This window comes from Typopeltis vanoorti, chromosome 9 (genome assembly GCF_054136105.1).
Source record: "Typopeltis vanoorti isolate ZY-2024b chromosome 9, IOZ_Tvanoo_1.0, whole genome shotgun sequence".
Taxonomy (NCBI): domain Eukaryota; kingdom Metazoa; phylum Arthropoda; class Arachnida; order Uropygi; family Thelyphonidae; genus Typopeltis; species Typopeltis vanoorti.
In genome coordinates, this window is record NC_143557.1 from 70,519,619 (window position 1) to 70,544,096 (window position 24,478).

Sequence of the window (24,478 nt, forward strand, 5' to 3'; positions counted from 1 at the left end):
ACAAGATGCTTAGCCAAAAGGTAAGTTGGGGATGATCTCCCATCAACGATTGGACGGAGAGGTATATCCTTTTTATGTATTTTATGTATTTCAAATGCGAATAAATTCAACATTTACTCCCATATAGTCTGGGAGTAAATGTTGACGATATTTTCATTATATAGTTTAGAAAACCAAAAATCGTTTGTGAATAAAATCAACTCCATACATAACAAGATAAAATTCACTCTGGAAGTTGAAAACAACAACCATCTGCATTTTCTAGACATCTTGATAAAAAGACAATCAAATAGTGTCAATTTATCTATTTACAGAAAGCCGACAGACACTGGAAGATACCTTCATTATACTTCTAACCATCACAAGACACACAAACTAAGCATTATCCATATGTTGAAAAATAGAGCACATAAGTTTATATTAGAAGAGGAGGATACACAGACTGAAATCTCACTAATAGTCAAAACATTATCACAAAATGGATACCCTCTGAACATCATCAAAAAATATCTATATGGTGACAACCTCAGACAAGAAGAACCAAACTCCCAGCACATTTCTACTGTAGTGATTCCCTTCAAGTCAATTTCTTATCAAATAGCCAGAATACTAAAAGTCCACAACATCAGAGTGATCTTCAAACCAACCACCAGCATCAAACATTTTTTAGGATCACCAAAAGACACAGTGCCATTCTACAAATATCCAGGAGTATATTACATTCCTTGCTCTTGTGGTCTCGCCCGCATCGGACAAACTTCACGGAGTTTGGAGATCAGACAGAGAGAGCACGTTGGTGATGTAAACCACAACAGAAGTATTTCTTCCGGCTTAACACATCATTTCTGTACATCTAACCTTACGATACAGTGGCAAAATAGCTCCATGCCATATTTAGACAATGATTATAGACATCGTTTATTCAAGGAAGCCGCAGTAGTGTAAACTGCATGGAAACCTCAACAGAAACCAGGATACTATTCTTAACAGTTCATGGAAAAACCTTATCCTCTCTCTAAATCCATCTGAACTACAGCTAGCTAGTAATCGCATTATGTGTTTACAACAAACACGCATGCGTGATAATGATTAAGAACAATAAGTCCACTCAGTCCCTCTCACACGTACGTGCAACCTCAGCTACTAGAGTGTTTACAACGTTTTTAATGTTCCTTTCAATTTGCATTTAATAGTATTTTTTATACTTTTTCGTCAACGCCTTGAAAAAGCTAGACAGTTTGCTAGCAAAACTGGTAGGCAAAGAATGTTAAAATATTTGTATATGGTCAGTATTAAACAATAAGTTTTTTATGCTTACCTTTCAAATGACCAAATATGTTTAATTTGAACATCATTATTATTGAATGAGCTATGATGACTCATTGAAGATGTAAACTTATTTTCATTTTCATTCATATAACATAATTAATGCTTAATTACCACCAGCCTGGTTCCATGAGTGATCAGCATACCCATTCTCCGACCAACAGGCTACAGGTTCAAATCCCACTCTGGGCATGAATGTTTGCAAATGTTTTTAGGTGAGAGATGAGTTTCATTGCCTGGTTATTGGAGGCCAGAAATGGCTTGAAAAAGTTTCATCAAGTTTGGTCTCTAAAGAGGAGTTCCCAGACTATGCAAAAATATTAATTCAAAATCAACTTATTCCAGTGTTCTGCCTTATAAACATTTATCTCACACACACACACACACATATATATATATATATATGATAAAAATAGAAAAAAATATTCTTAGCCCACCCATAGTACAAAACTTACTATAGGTTTTGTAGAAAGGCACACTGAAATATATCTATGTGTGGCAGTTGTTGGCTGAATGTTTAATACAAAAGATTATAAACCTATTGTACATTTGGGGGGGGGCCCTAGGGGGGGGTTAGATGATCCATGTTGTAAAGAACACAACATTTTTTCAATCTATTTCAAGCCTCCAATTTTAATTTTGTTCCAAATAGCTTATGAATTCATATACTATACTGTAGCATATCATGAAGGAAGATGATATTCAGTTTCCTATGAAAGGCCACAATGTTGCTAATTAGAAGCCTGAAGATGGAGAAAGAAAAATCACATCTGTTCTCTCAACAGCAGTTTCTGGTTTATCTGTATTCTTAGTGCATTCATGCTGAGATTACCAATATTCTGCAAATGCAATTATCATACAATAATATAATAAAATTGCCCAGAAAGCAAATAAATTCAAGGCATGTCTGGACAATATAACTGAAGTCCCTTAGCAGAATATCAGCTCATAGGGAAAATGCATACTTCATGTCTACTTAGTTTTTTTTTCCTTTAATGCAAGATATATATCTATTTTAAACAATAGGATATGATATTGTTTCCACAAACACAGCAACACATAGTATTGCTGTGTTTGTGGAAACAAACACAGCAATACTATATTATGTTGTAAGTTTCGCTACTGTGCAGTAAGTTGTACAAAGTTTGATTTTATTTATTATCATATTTGTAGAACATAAACTGCAATCAATAGAAATAGAGTATAAATCTATACAAGAATGGGAGAGGGAAAGACACTGCTTTCATGCAAAGTGAATTTTTTTAAATTCCCAGTTATATACCGGGTATCCGAAAAAGAACTCCGGGTTTTCAATGAAATTTATAACATTTTGAAACAGAAATATATGTAGCATATATTATCAAAGTACAATGTCACAAGTTTGATTACCTGCTAGTGCAACTCAATATATATACTATTTACAGCCCTGAATACAGATATCAAAACAGAATTCCACCTCAGACATACTCGGGTAAGCATATCCATAGGAATCGCTTCTATAGTTGCTGTTATTCTATGGCACAAGTGGGCAATGGACTGGATTTTTTATTTTTTTTTATATATGTAATGTCTTTTACATAGCCCCAAAAGAAGAAATCCATTGGAATCAAATTGGGACTGCATATCCTAGCATATCCAGGTATGCCACACTTGTAATCATCTCCTCATGGAAAAAAAAAAAAAATGGCTCAACAATGGATCATGCATGATGCTGCACCAGACATTGATTTTCTGACTGTTATGGATGAATTCCACAAGTTCATGCAGATTTTCTGACTCCCACATTTGACAATTATGGCAATTCACAGCTCCATGCATATGAAACAGAAAATAAAAATGCTCTGGAGGTAATTGTCATGTTCAACAATCAGGTCTAACATGGTGGTTACAAACTGAACTCTTTGTGGCCTATCAGTAGGCTGGATGTAGTGAACAAGCTACAGTCTATAAGCATGAATTTCCATCTCTTGTGAACAAGATCATGCACTGTGCTTTTAGGAATGTTTAAATGACAACTCTCACTACAAACTGAACATTTTGGGCTATACTAGAAAGACGGTTGAATTCGTTCCATGTTTTATGCACTTGTTGTAAGCCTACCTGGTAATTGTCTTTTTAAAACACTTCCGGTTTCTTTCTAAGAACTGTTGACGCCACTTATGGATGCTTTCATCACTGAGCATTCCTACCATACTCCTGCCTGAAATTCCTTTGGGCACTTGTCACTGACTTCGTTTCTATGAGCCATAACATGCACTGTGGTCTTTCTTGTGGCAAAGTCATTACTGCAGCACGGCACATCTGTACAGATATCTGGTCTGACAGTACTACTATCTGGTGGATAACTTTGAACTACAACTTGAATATTGACGCTTCAAATATGCTCAAAACATCATCACATGGTGGTTCAAATAGAAAATACTTGTGTTAGAAACCTCGCAGTTTTTTTTTTTTTTTCCCTGAACACCAGGCACTGAGGGTGCCCCTGTAGATCAGTTAGTATAGACAGGTTTTTGGCTGGAAAGACACAAACAAATCCCATCTGTGATGAGAACCTTTATAAGATGTTTCCAATCAAATGGTGAGTTAGTCAGTCTCATTCAGAGGTAGAGGGTTTTCCCCTCCTGGAAACTCTGGCTTTATCCCTAAAAACTAGCCCCATGAACACACATATCTACAGACATAGGATACTAACTGCGAGATGCAGGAAATTATTATTATTATTATTCCTGATACCTCCAAGAAGTCTGAAGACTCATCGCAGGAGGCCACCTACAACTGTCTCAACCACTACACCGAACCTCTACTACGAATCATCTCCATCAATACCATCTACTGCCTGCCTCCACCACCACAACAACTAGTATTTTTGTCTGTAAATTGTGTGTGTTCTGAAGGGCCGATTTGTCTGTATACAGGATGAAAAACCCGAGCTTCCGAGAGAAAAAACCCTGCCACCTCCACATGAGATCGGCTAACTCACCTTCGATTGAAACAGTCCAGATAAAGATTCCTCCCATCGCAATGAGAATCGAACTAGGCCCATTCCAATCGAAGGGCGCAATGTACCGTCGTTCTTCCAATTGCGCTAAGGAGAGCCTCATCATTGCCTGCCTGGTTGGCCAAGTGTTTAGCGTATCCACTCTCCAGTCAAAAGGCTGTGGGTTTGAATCCCACTGTGGGCATGGATGTTTGTGATTGTCTGTGGAAATACCAGTGGTAGTGAGCAGTAGATGGTATTGGTGTAGATAATGTGGTTCGCTGTAGTTGGTGGATTGAGTGGTAGAGACTGAGAGTCGTAGAGTAGGTGCCATGTAATAATAACAATAATCTTATCTTTCTATTGCACATTAGGGATCTCAAGTAGAGATCTGTAATAGTCAACCTCATGGATGCAGGTGACATTTGACAAGACAAGACCATACACTAAGAAAAATTTAAAATTAAGTAAAGTAGAATGTTTTGGGTAAAACAAAGTGACATTAATAGAGAAGACAAGTTTTTCTAATGTTTTGTATTTATCATTAGTTGTACAATGATATCGAACAAGAGCGCAATTGGAAGAACGACGGTACATTGAGCCTTTCGATTGGAATAGGCCTAAGTTTGATTCTCGTCGCGACGGGAGGAATCGTTATCTGGATAATTTTCAATCGAAGGTGAGTTAGCCGATCTCATACAGAGGTAGCAGGGTTTTTCTCCCAGAAACTCGGGTTTTTTCATCCTGCATACAGACAAATCGGCCCTTCAGAACACACGCAATTTACAGACATAGAATACTAGTTATGTTGGTGGTGGTGGTGGAAATGGGCGGTAGATGGTTGATGGAGACGATTCGTAGTAGAGGTTCGGTGTAGTGGTTGAGACAGTTGTAGGTGTCCTCCCGCGATGAGTCTTCGGACTCCTTGGAGGTGTCAGGAATAAGAATAATAAAAAAACCTTTCCAACACTTACTTAAAAGGTTTTTCACAAGACCTTTTCCTAGCACTTGATAATTTTGCTTATTTTGTACTGGAACCATACTGCTGGTAAATACTATGGGCTCCCACCATAGTTCATATAACTGAAACTTAGTTCAGTATCATGAACTATGTTTCAGTCAGAACTGATCATAAAAACGAAGTATTCTATTTACGTGCATTTTAAGCATCTGCAGAGTCCTGTAAAAATGACATTTGCATTATAGTGCTAAGATACCCAAAGAAAGGCTATTATAGTCTCCAGTCTAGTTACTGAATCAAGGAACTTTAAGGATTTCTTTAGCCAGTTTCTGAGTTAGACTTTTGGCACAAGAAGTAGGTTTTTCTTCTCCTGGAAGATGTTTTTAACCCCACATTTAAAAGAATCCACAGAACTCACACTATTATTGTATGGGCACCTCCATGGAGTCCGAGTCCAAAGACTCATCGCAGGAGACCCAAACTATCCAACACAATCTATCATCCTTGAACCCATTAGCAAAGCACTCACACAACAGACTGGCAAACCATTCCACTTACAACTCTCCAAGCAAAAAATCTAGTCCTCGCATCTAGTCCTGTGTCGGTGCAGTATGACCTTTGATGTCTTTGCACCATAAAAATCAGAAATCACTAACTATAATATCCATCCCAATTTGTTCTAATTTGTGTAACAGTTTCCTTTATCCATCTCAGCTGTCATTATAAAAAGATAGTAATTTACCAGGACACGACCACCCTTCACAAAACCATGTTACCTTTCAGAAGTACTGAATCATATTCTTATCCACCCATTCTTGAATTCTTTCCGACCAACTTTTCCAAGTACTTTTACCACCACTCCTGAAATACTGATTGGTCTATAATTTGCTACTGCAGTCTTAGAACTGCAAAAGAATTATTTTCCTTTCTTTCTGCTCCCCTCAAACTCTACCAGAGTCAAGACTTAAAGAGTCAGGTCAGATGCACTGCTAGTTCTTTTACACATTCTCATAAAAAACGATATCCCATCTAATCTCATGACCATATTTACACTGGGATTCTGCAATATCCTAAGAACCAACACTTCATCCACCTCTGTTCCTACATCAGTTTGTCTCGCATATATAACTTTTTCGCTTGGATGACATATCTTTGCAAAGTGGTCACTCAGTAATAATTGTTTTATCTGCTTCTGTCACTATCAGTAGTAATTAAAGTTATCCTTCCATAGTCATTCTTTTTCTTACTTGCCATGTAATGAAAGAAGTCTTTGGGATTTTCTTTGGTCTGCTTGGCTAGTTTCTTTTCATAATCTGATTTTGCTTTTCTTACCATCGTAGTCACATTTCTTGCCTAATCCTTGTACTGTTCATGAGCTTGCTGGTCACCTTTCTCCTTATATACCCTCCACAACTTTTTTTCTTTTTTTTCCCAGTTCATGCTTAATGATACTACTTGTCCATTAACTCCTACCTGATAACCCTCCTGACCTTGGGTATACCATTTCATATCAGTTTCCTCTAGATTCCTGTTAATTTCCTCCCATGCACTACTAACATCCTTCCCTTGAAGATTTTTATTCCATGGTACAGATTCAAGCTTCCTCCTAAGCTTGTCATAATCACCTGCCTTGTAGTTCAACATAATTCTCATTGAATCCCTAGGACAGTCCTCCATATCCAGCCTTAACTTGTGCTGCAATATTTGGCAAAACAGTATCTCAGTAGCATAATGCTTTTCACACTCAGACATGGATCCATGCGACTTCAGTTTAAGAGAAATTAAAAACTATTCTCATGCAAACAATTCTGACACGAGCTTTCAGTGATACTTTAGAAATAACATTTGAAATGTTACCTCTAATGGCAAGAACAAGAAAATGCATTCAAAATTAACATACTTTGAAAACAATTATTCTTCAAACTCTGCAAATATAACTTTTTCACACCTTCAAGTTTATATTTTTGATCAGACTATTGGGTAATTTTTACAAATTAGTAAATAAAAGGACTTAGTATAAACTACTCACAAGTGCATGCTTCTTCATCAGATTGGTCTCCACAGTGATAGTAAAAATCACACACCACAGAATGATCTATACAGCGACCATTTGTACACAGGAATTCTCCTCTGGAATCGCATTTTGCTGAAAATAAAATGTCAGTTATTGTGAAATAAAAACAATTTTACAGTTTTAGCTGTTGAAGATAAGAATACCTAAATTCATTTATGGAACCAAAAATTATTACTTTTGACAATCACAACACAATGCCATTTTTTCTTTAAACACTGCATGTAAATTTGATCAACTGGTTTCTATTATGGAGAGATGAAAGGATGCAGAGATAAACAACTAAGGTAATATCAGGACTCTGGAGGTCTGTTATGAGAACAGAATGAGGAAATTTAAAACTGCAGGTTTACAGTAGATGAGCAGAAAACAGGTGCTATTATAATAAAAATATGACACTGTATGAAGGTCGACATGGTTTGTGAAGAGTCAGTCATGCCTTAGTAATTTACTAACTTCTTATAAGAGCTGAGTTGGATAAAGGGAATGGCTACATAATGATTATGCTGGATTTTGGAAAGACATTTGACTTTGTTATGCAAATTAGAACAAACAGTAATGGATATGACACTGATTATGAGGATAAGAGTATGGTTGATGGATAGATATCAAGAAAGTGGTATATGGAGGGGCAGAATCAAGCCAAAAACAGCTAAATAGTGGAGTGCCACAAGGTTCAGTGCTGGGACCATTGCTGTTTAATTTGTACATAAATTATATAGAAAATAACCTGAAAGAAAATATTCACTTGTTTGTTGATGATGCAAAATTAGGTAGAGTAATAGTTAATCAAGGTGACGTGGAGAGCTTGCAGAATGATTTAAACGTGGAATTCTCTGTCAAGAAAGGGTTTATGTCCAGTTATAAGGCTGGTGATTATGAGAGACTGAGGAATCATCTTGGAACAGTGTCATGGCTTTAGAAGCTACAAGGAAAGAATGTCAGCAGCAGTGCATGGCAAGTAATCAGAGATTGCTTGAGAGTAGCAGTGTCAGACTGCATACCCAAGGTCAGGAAGATAAACCAAGTTGGAATTAAGTGGATTAGTAGGGATATAAAGCAAGATCTGCAAAAAAAGAAAACATTATGGAGAGAATATAATGAAAAAAAAGTGATCAGTATACTCGTGAACAGTACAAAGTGCAAGTAAGAAGGGTGTCTAGTATGATAAGAAAGTCCAAATCAGATTATGAGAGAGAAATAACTGAATGAGCCAAAGTAAACCCAAGAGTTTTTCAATATATAACAAGTAAGAAAAATAACTATGGTAGAATAACTTAAACAATGCTAATGGTAGGAAGGTGATCAAGCCAAAAGAAATAGTTGAGTTGCTTAGTGATCATTTTGTGAAGGTGTATCATCCAGGTGAAAATTTTACAATTGCTGATGTTACAGAGACATATCAAAGTTGAGGTAGATGAACAGGAAGCGTTCGGCATATTAAAAAATATGAATGTGAACAAAGCAATGGATGGGACTGGATGGCACATCATTGAACAACTTTGACAAAGTTGTTCAATCTAACTATCAGGTCTGGCAGGGTTATAAAGGAGCAGATAGAGGGTAAGATAGAACCATTGCATAAAGATGGCTCAAAGACAGAGGTAGAAAACTACAGATCAATTAATATATCAGGAGTTGTTGTTAAAGTATTGAAAAAGTTGGTGAAAGGTAAAATACAACAGTGAGTAGATGGGGATGCAATGCTCTATAGTGGGCAGCATTGCTTTGTAAAGAGTGGGTCCTATCTTAGGAACTTATTCACAGTTTATAATCAAGTGACAACAGAATTGGATAAAAAGTAATGGCTACACCATGATACTCCTTGACTTTGCCAAGGCATGTGACAGAATACCACATGGAAAACTATTACAAAAGCTGGAGCAAATGGGAATGGATATGAGGCTAGTAGCATGGATTGGGGATAGCAGACAAGACACCAGAGTAGTATATGGTGGAGTGGAATCCAGGAGAATGATGGTGACTAGTAGAGAACCTCATGGTTTGGTACTACTCTTTCATTTGTATATCAATGGCATAAGGAAAGATTTAAGAGGGAGATACTCAGTTATTTGCTGATGAAGAAAAACTAGGAAGAGCAATAGTTTATAGAGATGATGTAGATATCCTGCAGGAGGATGATTTAAATAAATGGGCATTGTGGGAAGGATAATGACTGTCAATTTAATGCTGTAAAATGCATGGCTTATTTGGTTTATTTAAACTTACAGCTGAAGCAACTCAAGGACAATAAGGCCAGTGTATTATGTATCTTATTTTCATGTGATCTAATGGCTGGGTTGGCCTGTTCTGAGGATAAAAAAAACAAAAACTGACGTTTCTAGGAGAAAAAAACTACCTCCATCTATGTGAGACAGGCTAACTTACCTTCAGTCGAACAGCCCTGATAAAAGTTCTTAGCATCCTAGATGGGATTCAAACCCAGTTTTTTTCAACCAAAAAAAAAAAAGGTTATGGCTGAGTAGATAATTATATGCCAAAAAGACAGAATGCTGCTTATGTTTTGATCAATGAAAAATCCTAAAGTGATCTGAGTATTTCATCCAAACTGGCAAGTTGGTGGATTAATATTATTTTCCTTAAGGGGTGCTTAAGGGTCACAGCTGTATAACTGAGAGGAGACCCCCACATAGCCTTTAAAGGAATGCAGAGAAATGACCAGGGCTTCTGACCTCATGTCCAATCCTCACCTTCTCGTGGTGCACCCTGTTAGGTATCTACCTGGATACTAAATGAATGAGGATGGGCTGATAATTTGCAATTTAGCTGACCAAATTGTATTCTTATTGGCTTAAACTAAAATATAAAATGGTACAACATGACAGAATTTCATACCAGCTGAGGCATCGCCCGGTTAAACAAGGCCCCCATTGTTTTCAGGGCAAACAGCGAAAAGTCAGCTACTGGAACAAATCTTAAAATACACCTCAACTCAACATCAGAGTTCAAGATCAGTACTATTAACATAAGAAGCCTAAATGGCAAAGAAATGGAGCTAGCTGAGGAATTAGATAAGTACTAGATCGACATAATAGGGGTAACTGAAATAAAAAAGACAAAAACTGGTGAGATCTTTCTGAGCAATATATACAAAATGTTATATTCAGGCAATGACAATCAAGGAAAAGAAGGAGTAGCCATAGTATTCAACACTAAATACGAGGCTAATATTTTTGAATGGCAGGCAGGTCTCAAGTAGAGTGATATGGGCAAATATCAGAATTGAGAACTGAACTGGACAATGAGAGTTATTTGTGCCTATGGTCCCACAGAAGGGTCTACTAAGGTAGAAGTGGAGGAATATTTTGAGGCTTTAGAGAAAGCAACTGACACAATGAAAAAGGATAAGTTGGTCCTTGTTGTGGATCTAAATAGCTGAGAAGGAAATGATTGTCAGACATACAAAAATATTTTGGGAAAATTTGGAGAAAAGAGCAAAGCTAATAATAATGGCAAATACCTGTTGAATTTCTGTTCAGGACATGGACTGGTTATTACTAACACAATGTTCCAACATAAAAATGTGCACAAATTCACATGGAGAGAAGAGGCAAGGAATAAGAAAAGTCTCATTGACTATGTTATTGTTGATAGTGATGTTTTCTCCCTGGTTCAGGACACCAGAGTGTACAGAGGATTTGAAATTGGAAGTAATCATTATTTAGTCTTGAACAGGATAAAATTGAATTCCATATTGAAAAGAACATGTAAGAAAGTTTTAAAGCAAATAGAAGTTGAGCAGCTCTCAGATACAAACTGTAGATTAAAATACACAAACATTATTCAAGAAAAAAATTAAAGAGTTTGAGAACAGCAATCAAACTTTGGAGATTCAGTGGTAAGCCTTGAAGAAAACACTGATTGATTCAGCCAGAGGCATGTGTTGAGGTTGTCTGCAAGGATAAAAAAAATCAGAACTCCATGATGGATACATTAAGATAAAGAGTCAGTGAATGAAAAGAAGAAAACATATCAAAGGTTCGTGGCAAATAAGTCCCTAGTTCAGGACACCCGAGTGTACAGAGGATTTGAAATTGGAAGGGATCATTATTTAGTCTTGAGCAGGATAAAATTGAATTTCATATTGAAAAGAACATGTAAGAAAGTTTTAAAGTAAATAGAAGTTGAGCAGCACTCAGATATAAACTATAGATTAAAATACACAAACATTATTCAAGAAAAAAAAAAGTCTCTTAGAGAATACAAAGACAAATGTAAAATTACTAAACAAAAGTTGTGGGAAGACTTTGGTAAGAACAGAAAATAAATATCAAGATGGTGGCAAGATATTCTGGAGGTTGTTGAAGCTTAGAAATGGAGAAAAGAGTGCTGTAAAAGGAAATAGAGATGATAAAGGTGAAATGAAAACTGGAGAAAGATATCCTTGAAGTATGGAGTACTCAATAAAGGTCAAAACTAGTCTGGGTAGTGTCCCTTCCCTTAATACATAACATTATACATATCCGCAAGGAGATGTGTTTTGCATTATGGGAGATACTGAGATAGGAGTGATGTTAGCTTGATCCACCTTTGCTACGAGTTTCCTGGTGTTGTACTACCTTACCCCAGTCCTGAAGACATTTTCAGGTGCAAACTTTGTTTACTCACACTTGAATAAAGGATTCAACTAAATTTATCATATGGAGTAATTATTTTGAAAAATTGCTAAATGAAACAAGCAGTGATAACACAGTAGAAAAACACTCAACAGGCATGCAGTCAAGAATACATATCTAATACCTGAAGTGGAAAAAGCCGTCAAAGGCCTGAAATGTGGAAAGGTAGCAGGAATAGATGATATTCGACCAGAAATGCTCGAATATGGAGGTAAAAATCTTACAGTTGCTGCACTGCATAGTTCAGATGGCCTGGACAGAGGGATAAATTCCGATTATTGGAGTAGAGCTCTCAAAAAAGGGAAATAAAACTAAATGTGAGAATTGCAGAGGTATTTCTCTATTGAATGTTCCTGGTAAGAATTATGCAAGTATACTTGAGAAACAGTCGAGAAGGATTGTGGAAAGAAAGCTTGGTGAATTCAGCTGGATTCAGGTCAAATAGAGGCTGTCAGAATCAGATTTTAACTTACCGACAAATAGTTGAAGTCATGGAAATATAAAGATCTGTTTGCAAGTTTTGTAGACCTGCAAAAGGCATATGACAAGGTGCCAAGAGAAAAGCTATTCAACATGTCACAGTTATATGGTATCAATGGGGCATTATATCAAGCAATACTTGGTCTTTGAGTTGTAAGTCAGCGGTTAAAATTGAAGGAAGTACAGGAAGATGGTTTGATATTAAATCCAGTGTCAGACAAGGATGTATATCATCCCTTCTATCTTTAATTTTCTATATGGATCACACTGTGAAGAAAAGCGGTATTAAATCTGATATCAAAATTGGAGATGTTAATCTCAGCTCTTTACTTTATGCTGATGATGTTATACCTTTAAATAAATCCTGTACAAGTCTGCAGGATTTCCTGATAAATTGAATAACTGTTGTAATAAATTTGGTATTATAATCAGCAATAACAAGACAATGAAAATAGGCAGAAACACTGAAAATATAAACTATATTTTGAATGGGGAACCTATAGAACAAGTAAAATATTTCAGACTCCTTTGGCACAATTTTTCATGAAGATGGTAAATTCAATATGGAAATAGACAATAGAATCAACAAAGCCAGTTTGGTAGGAAGTAAACTGAATAAATTTATATGGAATAAGAGAGAAATCAGTCAAAACACTAAATTTGCTGTATACAGGATGGTGTTCAAACCAATTTTAACTTATGGATCTGAGATCTGGGTTAGAAATAAAACACTTGACCAAAGACTAGAGACCACAGATAGTTCTGAGAAAGATTAGAGAGGGTGAATAGATGGCATCAATGGCAATATCTTATTAAAAATGATGATATTAGGAAAGAACTTGACATTGTTAGCATCCAGGAATGTGTTAATAGAGCTAATCTAGAGTGGTATGTCACCTAAACAAAATGGGAGAGGAAAGATTAGTAAAAGAGGTGTTCTCTGCCAGGCACAGAACCCTGAGGAAGACCAAGATATAAGTGGATTGATACAGTAAAAAGTGCCTTAGAAGATAGAAATATAAGATCTAATAAAGTGTCTTGACAGATAACAGATTAATTTGGAGGAAAATTGTTGATAAAAGAAGTTAGTAATGATGTAAGTTTTTCATGTAGTACTATTATAATATCCTGTACACCCCTTGAGGATATATGTCAGGAATTTGAAGATGATGATGAAAAGGAAAATATATAATTCCAATGTATACAAACAAAATGTACACAACATATAGAATACAATGTCCTGGTACAGATTTCTTCAGTTGCTCAAGTATTCACATATTATTATTATTAAACAAGACCTCATGGAGTCAAAGACTCATCTAGGAGGTCCTTTTATCTCACACACATCTCATCATACCGGGTCTTAAACACATTCAAACTCCTTGCAGACACCACACTCTCAGGCAAGGCATTCCAATCATTCACAACTCTGCACGAAAAAAACCTGCCTCTCACTCCCCTACTCACACCCTCTTTATACAGTTTCCAGGTATGACCTCTGGTTCTCCCCTGATCTCCCACTATTCTCTGTAGAACTTCTCCACCATTGATCCTATAACAACCCCTTACCAACTTGTAGGTCTCTATCATATCTCCCCTCTTCCTTCTCTCCACTAGACTCTGCAAATTACATCTTTGCAATCTTTCCTCATACTCGACATTCCAGAGGTCAGAAACTACCTTAGTCAGTCGCCTTTGGACCCTTTCCAACATCTCTTCATCCTTCTGAAAACCAGGTGACCAAATCTGGGCACAATAGGCCATGTGTGGCCTAATCAAAGCCTTATACAATGGAACAAGAATCTCCCTACTTCTACACGTCAGTGTCCTCCTCATCATTCCCAGAAGTCTTTGTGTTGTCTTCACAATTTTGGCGATGTGTCCCCTAAATTTTAGATCCTTATCCACTATCACTCCCAGATCTCTTATTTCCTCTACTTCCAACAATATATTCTCACCAAGCATAAATTCTGCATCCCATCTTTGTTTTCCAAATTTTAAAACCTTACATTTTGCAACATTGAACTCACATCCCCATTTGCTTGCCCAATCACTCAATTTATTCAAGTCTTCTTGCAAGGCCACAACATCTTCACTACTCTTTATGGTTCGTCCCAACTTTGCATCATCTGCAAACAACTGAATATCTCCATCCAAATCTTCGCCAATATCATTAATATACAAGTTAAATAGTAATGGCCCTAAAACAGATCCCTGAGGCACTCCACTAGTGACTTTCCTTTTCCTGGATATTGCACCCCCATACACAACTTGTTGATACCTATCAGATAGCCAGTCTCCAATCCAATGCACTAATCTAATATCCAACCCCATCTGCTCTAGTTTGACTGTCAACTTATCATGAGGTACTTTATCAAAAGCTTTTGCAAAATCCAAGTATATTACTGTGTATCCTTCTCCTCTGTCCAAGGAAGCAGTCACTTTATTGTAATAAGTAAGTAGATTACTAAAACACGACCTCCCTTTAGCAAATCCATGCTGTCCATCAAAGATTATACCATTGTTGTCAACCCAACTCTGGATCCTAGTTCTCACAAGCTTCTCCAACAACTTAACCACAACACCTGACACACAGATAGGCCTATAGTTTGATGCTTGAGTTCGATCACCTCCTTTATGAAGTGGCAAAATCTTGCCCTCCTTCCACTCTTTAGGGACTTGACCAAGTGCAAGACTCGTATTAAAAAAATATGTCAAGGCAGGTGTCAACACTCTGGCACATTCCATCAGAATACGCGGTGATATATTATCAAGTCCCACAGCCTTATTTACATCTAGTTTACTCAACTCCCCAAACACCTCTTCCTCACTTACAGTCAGTCTCTCCTCCCCATCATCAACTGCTCTTAATCTCTCCATGAAGTCACATTCACAAGATTGAAAGATCTTTATGAACTGCTCATTAAGTATCTCCACCACACATTCTGCAACAGCTGTCTTTATACCATTTCCTCCAATCAATGTCATCCTTCCATAATCATTCTTTCTTTTGCTGGCTACATATCGAAAGAACTCCCTAGGATTCTTTTTAGCTTCATTAGCTAACTGCTGTTCATACCTCTCTTTAGCTACTCTCACCAACCAAGTCACTCTCCTTGCCTGGTCTTTGTAGAACTCATGAAATTGGTTACTTCCACTTCTCTTATGCTGCCTCCACAATGACCTTTTTCTCTGTATTGCATGCTTAATCTCTTTATTCATCCATCTCACACCTAACTTATTTAACCTTCTCACCCGTGGTATACATTTAGACATTGCATCCACTAAATATTTTTTGAAAATCCCCCAAGCTGCATTGATCTCTTTTCCAGCTAACTCCTCATTCCATGCTACACCTGCAAGCTGTCTCCTGAGCTCTTCATAATCACCCCCCTTGTAGTTCCACATATACCCTTTTTTCACAGGGGTCCTTGCACTGCTGGCAACCACCCAAGTAATCACCTCATGGTCACTTTCACCAATTGGTGGATGATTTGATACCTCATTGATAATTACATCCTCCGATGAGATGACCAAATCCAAGACCCTTAATCCTCTTGTGCCCTCTGTTACATACTGTCTGAGGTAATTATCCCTCAAAAACTCAAGAAACTCATTTTCTTTACTTCCAGTTGCTATCTCTTCATTCCAGTCTATATTGCCATAATTAAAATCACCCATAATGATCACCCTTTTCTTATTTGCTTGGCTTATTTGACTATACATTTCACTATCACCACCATCCACATTACCAGGTCTATAACAACATCCCACCAAGTATTTGATTCTATTCACCTCTATCTCACACCATACTGCCTCAAAACCACTGGCCCCATTTCCCTCTTGCATCTCTACCTTGATATATAAACAAGAATATAGGAATTCTATTACTGCAAATATTTCATGCAGAAATTAACTGGTCATCATCAGTATATCAACATAAAGTGAAGCTACAACAAAGAATGTTAATCTTATAATAAATTTAGTTTAATTCTTTATCCAAGTGTGAGCAAACAAAGTTTGCACCTGAAAGTATCTTCAGGACTGGGGTAAGGTAGTAACAACATCGGGCAACTCGTAGCAAAGGTGGAACAAGCTAACATCACTCCTATCTCAGTATCTCCCATAATGCAAAACACATCTCCTTGCAGATATGTATAATGTTATGCATTAAGGGAAGGGCCACTACCCAGACTAGTTTAGACCTTTATTGAGGTCTCTTCAGTGGGAGCCGGGCCCAAGTGGAGATACCAGGCTCCCACTGAAGAGACCTCAATAAAGGTCTAAACTAGTCTGGGTAGTGGCCCTTCCCTTAATGCATAACATTATACATATCTGCAAGGAGATGTGTTTTGCATTATGGGAGATACTGAGATAGGAGTGATGTTAGCTTGTTCCACCGTTGCTACGAGTTACCTGGTGTTGTACTACCTTAACCAGTCCTGAAGATATTTTCAGGCGCAAACTTTGTTTGCTCACACTTGGATAAAGGATTAAACTAAATTTATTATAGTCTTACCAAGTGAAAAATAAACTTTCAACATCTTTCTCTAAATCCGGAATAATTTAATAAAAAGGTGGCACACCGTTTGGCAACTCCTATAGGTAGAGTCCTTTGCTAATGCTTCTGCCTGGTATCTCCACTTGGGCCTGGCTCCCACTGATGAGACCTCAATAAAGGTCAAAACCAGCGAGGGCCATTATGAGTTTGCTCTCTTAAGGTTTTTGCCTTAAGGGAGCAATTTGAGTCTCCGGGGAAAGTGTTCTCCGGCATGGCCCAGTGAGGGGCTTTGTTGGTGAATGTTTTTCTTCGGAATTTGAGCAGTTCTGTTCGGTGGTGGTGGGTGGAAGGCCATCACTGAGTGGAGCCAATGCCGAGATGGACGGTCTTTCGCCCACAACTGAGTGGCCTAGGGATCGTCCGAATTTTTAGAGATGGCTTTACTTATTCATAAGGTCGAAACTAGTCTGGGTAGTGGCCCTTCCCTTAATGCATAACATTATACATATCCGCAAGGAGATGTGTTTTGCATTATGGGAGATACTGAGATAGGAGTGATGTTAGCTTGCTCCACCTTTGCAACAAGTTGCCCGATGTTGTACTACCTTACCTCAATCCTGAAGATACTTTCAGGCTCAAACTTTGTTTGCTCACACTTGGATAAAGGATGAAACTAAATTTATTATAGTCTTACCAAGTGAAAAATAAACTTTCAAAATGTTAATCTTATTTACAGAATTGAGCCAGATGCCACCTAGTGGGCGGTTACAGTAAAATAACTTTATAATTAAGGTCCACATTTAAAAATAAGTGATTTGAAATAAAATTAAATTAGATAATGAAATAACACAGCATTAACAACAATAAACCTGAAAAATCTGGCCTTGATCAGAATGGAGTGGACACTGACCACAATTTCTATGGTCCAATTCTCACCCCTTTTACCTCAATGCAGGTTTAGGTTTGAGTGGTTATTTAGAGAGTGCTGAAGCACTTCTACACTGCCCAAATTTAAATTAGAATGACTGCCTCTATTGCCAAGATTTGGGACAGTCATACTCATAAATGGCAAGCAATAATGTCCCTCCCATTTTAATTAATAGTTCGATTTTTAATTTTTTTTTTTAAATTTAAAGCACAATTTAATAATGCTGTCATTCAAATCACTTAATTTTAAATTTGGGCCTTAATTGTAATGTTATTTTATTGTAACCACCCACTAGTGGCAAGTGGCTCAGCTCTGTAAACATGATTAGCATTCTTTGTTGTATCTTCAACTTGTGATTATGCTAATGCACTGATGCTGACCAGTAAGTTTCTGGTTGAAATATCTGAAGTGATAAAATTACTATATACTTGTGAATATAGTGCGTATAGTAAATGTCATAATGGCACAAGTTACATTAAAAATTTGTCTGAAGTATTGTAAATAATGACTAGTGATCATTCTTATAAAATTCAAAACTACTACAAATTGTAACTGAATGGTAGCATGATTTCTTGGCATGAAACTGTCCTTTCAATAAAATATATATTGACTCAAGAAAACTTAAATATGGCATCCAAGTTTACAAACTCTTTGTCAGCTGGTTATACAAAGAACTTCTGCATGCATATATATATTTTAAAAATATATATTTAATGACTTTATACCGAGATAAAATATTAAGTTTTAATGAAAATGATGCAGCTAGTTTCAGCCTTCATCAGGTATCCACTAAAGGTAGAACACAATAATAAAAATTGAAGTTACAAAAAACTGAGAATTACAGGCAAAAATGCAATACATAATTGACATAAAAAAATGTATTTTTTAGGTTGTTCTATCCAACGTGCCATTGTTTGTTGCATGCGTACTTGTAAGTTCTCGTGAACGGCAGTATTGAACAACTGCAGCATGGCTATCAGGAATGTTGCAACTTAAATTGCTGTTCAAATGTTCAGGATTAAGGAGGATTTCCCTGGATTCCACGATTTTCCTTTCAAACTCATCACTGTAGCGAAAAATGTTTTCGGATTTATCCCAGCAAACTGAGTGACTTTCTAGATAATCATGAGGATTGTTTGAGAAAAGAACATGACTGGATAGCGCAGATGCATGTGATTTTTTATAGGAGATCTCTCTCTTATGTTCCTCTATACGTAGTTCAATAGATTTGTAAGTCTGTCCAAAAAAATAAAAATAAATAAAAAATAAAAAAAATACGTTTTTTATGTCAATTATGTATTGCTTTTTTGCCTGTAATTCTCAGTTTTTTGTAACTTCAATTTTTATTATTGTGTTCTAAAGTGGAATTTAGTGGATACCTGATGAAGGCTGTAAAAGGCTGAAACTAGTTGTATCATTTTCATTAAAACTTAATATTTTATCTCGGTTTAAAGTCATTAAATATGGTATATTTTTAAAATGTACCATAACAACCGAGTTGAAGCTCAGGAATACATATATATGTGGAATATATTCTGCATATATGAAATTATATGCATATATATCCATCACTGAAAGTGCTTAGTCTCTTGGATAAAGGATGCATTATGTTTGCAGACAATTTTTATGAGTTTGGCACTTTCTCTTTAAAAGATTTCTCTGTGGAACAATCAGGAATAATAGAGTTGGACTTCCACCAGAAGGCATGATGAAGAAACACAAAAAATGCATTAAAAATATTGAATGGACTGAAAAGATCAGTTAACTATATTAACAATTTACAAAGATCATTGTGTGTCTGAAGAGTGCTTACAATAGGGAAGGGCTGAAACTGCAAGAACTAGATATTGTGCTCAACTATGATGACAAAGAAAGGTGTCATCTCAGACCAAATGGCATGTTATTATTGCACACTCAAAGACCAAGTGGTATAAAAAAATCTATGATGGAATTACTTTTTGGAATAGCTCCTGTAAATGTGTGGATTATTCACAAAAAATTCAGCTCAAAAGGAAATCTTTCCATTCTGCAAATCAAGGAGATAATCATAAAAGAATTTTTAGATACAGCCCAAAATTCATAAAATGATAAAAATGGATAATCTGTCAGGCAGTCAGTAAGTGTTGTAGAGAATGCTTTCGAAAAATTTCAAAGATTGACAGAAGCAAATTGGTCATAAAATGATCAAAATGGATGATCTGTCAGACAAAGTCAGTAAGTGTTGTAGAGAATGCTTTCAAAAAATTTCAAAGATTGACAGAAGCAAATTGGTAGACTGGAAATTCTAGAAGGTAACATACTGTACAACAGTGATGGGCAGTCTCCCATGCATTTTATGTGTTTCAATGTCACTCACATTATATATATATATATATATATATATATATATTCCTGAGCTTCTACTCGGTTGTAATGGTACATTTTAAAGAATATTTAATGACTTAAAAGGAGATAAAATATGAAGTTTTAATGAAAATGATACAACTAGTTTCAGCCTTTTACAGCCTTCTTCAGGTATCCACTAAAGGTAGAACACAGAAAAATTGAAGTTACAAAAAACTGAGAATTACTGAAAAAAAACGAAATACATAATTGACACAAAAACGTTGTATTTTTCAAGTTGTTCTATCTAACGCGCTATTGTTTGTTGCATGTGAGCTTGCAAGTTCACGAGATTTAATGACCAGTATGGAACAACTGCAGCATGGCTATCAAGGATGTTGTAACTCAAATTGTTGTTCAAATGTTCAGGATTAAGGAGGATTTCCCTGGACTCCACGATTTTCCTTTCAAACTCATCACTGCAGCGAAAAATGTTTTTGGATTTATCCCAGCAAACCGAGCGACTTTGTAGATCATTATGAGGATTGTTTGAGAAAAGAACATGAGTAGATAGCGGCGATGCATGTGATCTTTTATAGGAGATGTCTCTCTTATGCTCCTCTATACGAAGTTCAACAGATTTGTTAGTCTGTCCAAAATAAGGAATATTACAATTGCACTACAACTTGTAAACACCTGGATATTTCAGGTTGTGATGAATAGGCTTTGGATGGCTTATAAGAGAACGGACTTTAGGGAGTGTAGTGAAAAACGTCCTGATGTTGTATTTTTTAAGAACTTTAGTCAATTTATTGGAGACTGAACTAATGTAAGGTATTGAGATGCTACCTTTAAAATCAGTAGTTTCCATAGTACGCTGCCTAGGAGGATCCAGAAGAAATTTCTTAATCATTTTTTCAGAATATTCATTTTGTTTAAAGATAAGAGATAGGTGATTAATTTCTTTTTTGAGCTCATCTGGTTCATTTAAAAGAGAGCGTGCTCTGTGCCCTAAGGTAGAAATAGTTCCAAGCTTTCGTGGTAGAAAGTGATGAGATTGACAGTGCAGATATCTGTTGGTATGTTTTTGTGTCAATTATATATTGCATTTTTTGCCTGTAATTCTCAGTTTTTTGTAACTTCAATTTTTATTACTGTGTTCTACCTTTGGAGGATACCTGAAGAAGGCTGTAAAAGGCTGAAACTAGTTGTATCATTTTCATTAAAACTTCATATTTTATCTCGGTTTAAGTCAAATATTTATTTAAAAAAAAAAATATATATATATACATACATACATATACACACACATATAAAATTTACAACTTGTAAAATAATATAATGTAATGGTATTCAATAATTTTATGTGCATAAAGAAAATAGATATTGTGATTTTTTTAAAAAAATATATACCTGCATAAAGAAGAAAATTATGTATATATTACTATGTATATATGTAAAAAAGTGTAAACTGATCATTAGTGAATAAAATAAAATTCTTAAAAAACACAGCAAAATAAAATAAACAAATACATGAACTGTACTAGATGATTAGCTACTCCATCAATCCACATGTATTCTTGCAACATCTAGATGAATCACTTTATCAATAACATTATTAATTCATTGGATAAGCCCTCCCTATAGCTATTTGCGAAACTACTGGTTATTTATATTTCGCAACCAAATCTCCTCTCCTCATAAGTTTTAATTATGCTCATCATAAATGTAAGCATGAATGTCTAAAGCTTATACAGGGCGATCCAAAAGTTGCGCACAAAGCGGAAGCCGAGCTGCATCGAAGTGTTTCAATTCTAATTATTCATTTTGCCTATAGATGACATCCTAGGATTATCAGCTACTATTGTGAAATCTATCCACCACGTGTCGGATATAGCGCAAGGTTTGAGAGGAGATTCAGCTGTTTGCTGAGCTACTGAATCTCTTCTTAGGAATTCTGCTAAATCAGGAAGAGCAATGTGAGAAAATTGCAAGAGGATTTGAACATGATAGGACTTTGGGCTGAAGAAAGGCAGCGATGTCACTTCAATTTTTCCAAGTGTAAATTTATGTACTTTGGCCAGAAAATATGGAATGAGGTTTATCATAATAAAGGAACTTTGCTTCAGGAGGTGGAAGAGGCAAGGGATCTGGAAGATAGTGGTGGATAGGGAACATAAGTTTATGGGACACATTGTGAAAGTTGTAAAGGTTACCCAGAAAATTGCTGATATAATGCAAAAAGAGGCCTCAGAAGTGCAAAGAGGAAGATGATAATTATACTGTATAAAAGTGTCACATTCAGATTTCTGCACGTAGATATAGTCACCTGGTCATATTGGTGATTAAGTAAACATTGCAGAGGCAAATAACAGACTCAAGACTGGAATGGTTAAGTATAAGGAGAGATTAAGGGAAGTAGTTGGAAGAACTTAGTAGATAAGAGAATTGATATGATTGGGTCTTAAGTTGGTGAGAGGAACCTATTAGACAGATACAGGGGAATTATTGTATAGAGTAATGCAGTGGTGTAGCTAGAGATTCTGTCGCCCGGGGTGGTCCCAGAGTTTGCCGCCTCTCTCAATACACACCAACAATACTACAAAAAGTCAAAACGACGTATAAAGAAATAAATTAAAACACTATATTTATTTTTGAAGTGAAACTTTAATTTCAACATTCTAAAATGTTATTTTTCTTGCTTTTCTATAGCAAAATCGATGCATTGGAAAAGTCTATTTCATAGTAATGTAGGTAATTCTTCAATTTTATTTAGAAAAACTCCTCTCACAACTAGCAACAGTTACAGCAATTGTGAGGAAAATTCGCAGTAGTATTACAATATTTGGAAATGAGTTCTCGAGACTGTATTTTAGAATTAACTGCAAAAGTTCAAAAAAGTTCAAAGTGCCGCCTGTGGCAGACTGCCCTCTCTGCAACCCCCCCCCCCCTAGCTACGCCTCTGAAGTAATGGGAAAATGAGAGGTCATCCCTGGAAACTGTACAAAGGTCATGTGAGTAGGAAATGGAAAGATTTCTTGCATGGTGAGTGAGTAGGATGCACTGTCATAGTGAATGGCAAGTGCTCCTTGGCTACATTCAATGTATCCAAGGAAAAGTGTGACAGTAGTCTGAGTGTTTGATTTCTTGCAATGAGTCTTCAGACTCCATAGAAGGAACACTAATACAACTTTTTATGATACAATTTATATATAAGTATTCCATAATCATTACCATAATCTCCAGTGCTTCTTGGCATAATCATATGCCAAGAAGTACTGGAGATTAAACTTACCTAGAGGAGAGAAATCTCCTGACCAAACATGTATTATTTAGTCACAGAAGAGGGGGGGGTATGTTGAGTATAAAATTTTAGTTTTCAGACATGATGGGAATAGTGGCAATCCACTATCCCACCTCTCACTGAAGCATGGTAGGGAGATCAGCATTTAAGGTCTAAAGGTTTCAATCTTTTGTATAGCAAAGCAGATTACTTATATAAGAAAGAAGAGCGATCATATTCTTTGGTCACAGTTTTGCTGATATTCTTTGATATTCATGTCATGGGCAAAACCATGGACTGGATTCAAGCAATTAGATGGCTACCTATATACATACAAACAAGTTTTTTGTGATCTTTCATATGTAGACCTTGTTAATATTCAGTTTAAGCCAAGGTACAAGAGTGATATGATCAGGCCTGCTATTTATTAATGAATCTAAATTTCATTGATCATTTCAATTTTATTATATCCTTAGTGTTTATAAATATATTTTATCTATCTTAGAATGTATTAATCAATGATTTTCTTTTGTGTGTAATGAATAGTACTGTTAATTGAACATAATTGCAAACTTGGAAAATCTCAAATTAGAGCCTCCCATTCAAATCAAATTAGGAGAGAGAGAGATATGCATGCTAATATTTTTCTCTGAGTTGGTTTTCACATGCAACTTACTCATGGCAAAGCTTGCATCTTCTCTATTAACAAGTAAAGAATAAAAGCTCACTGTGATAAATGCAAAATACAAACATTATCACGAAATATATTTTATGTGGGATGGGGTTGCACTTTTGATTAAAAAATAAGTTATCTTCAAATAAACGACTAACGTTGTAAATCTTAAGTGCTCTATTGGAATGTAGTCTGTGGAAGATCCCAACAAACGAAACATAAACCAAACTTAATTATTCTAAAACTAAAAGTATATTGGTGTCACATGGGCAAGAGAGGCCCAGGGTAGGAGAGCATGGGAGAGGCCTTTGCCCTG

The 24,478-nt window shown here is 36.1% G+C and overlaps 1 protein-coding gene across 7 annotated transcripts in view; it reads right to left on the reverse strand.

Annotated features, from left to right (window-relative positions):
* Nucleotides 1–24,478, reverse strand: part of LOC150103134 (uncharacterized) — a 297,815-nt gene that overhangs the window by 63,106 nt on the left and 210,231 nt on the right. For all 7 annotated transcript variants that reach the window (XM_090397967.1, XM_090397972.1, XM_090397966.1 and 4 more), the window contains exon 12: nt 7,297–7,413. In XM_090397967.1, the coding sequence (XP_090254093.1) occupies nt 7,297–7,413 (117 nt within the window). The remainder of the gene's footprint in view (nt 1–7,296; nt 7,414–24,478) is intronic.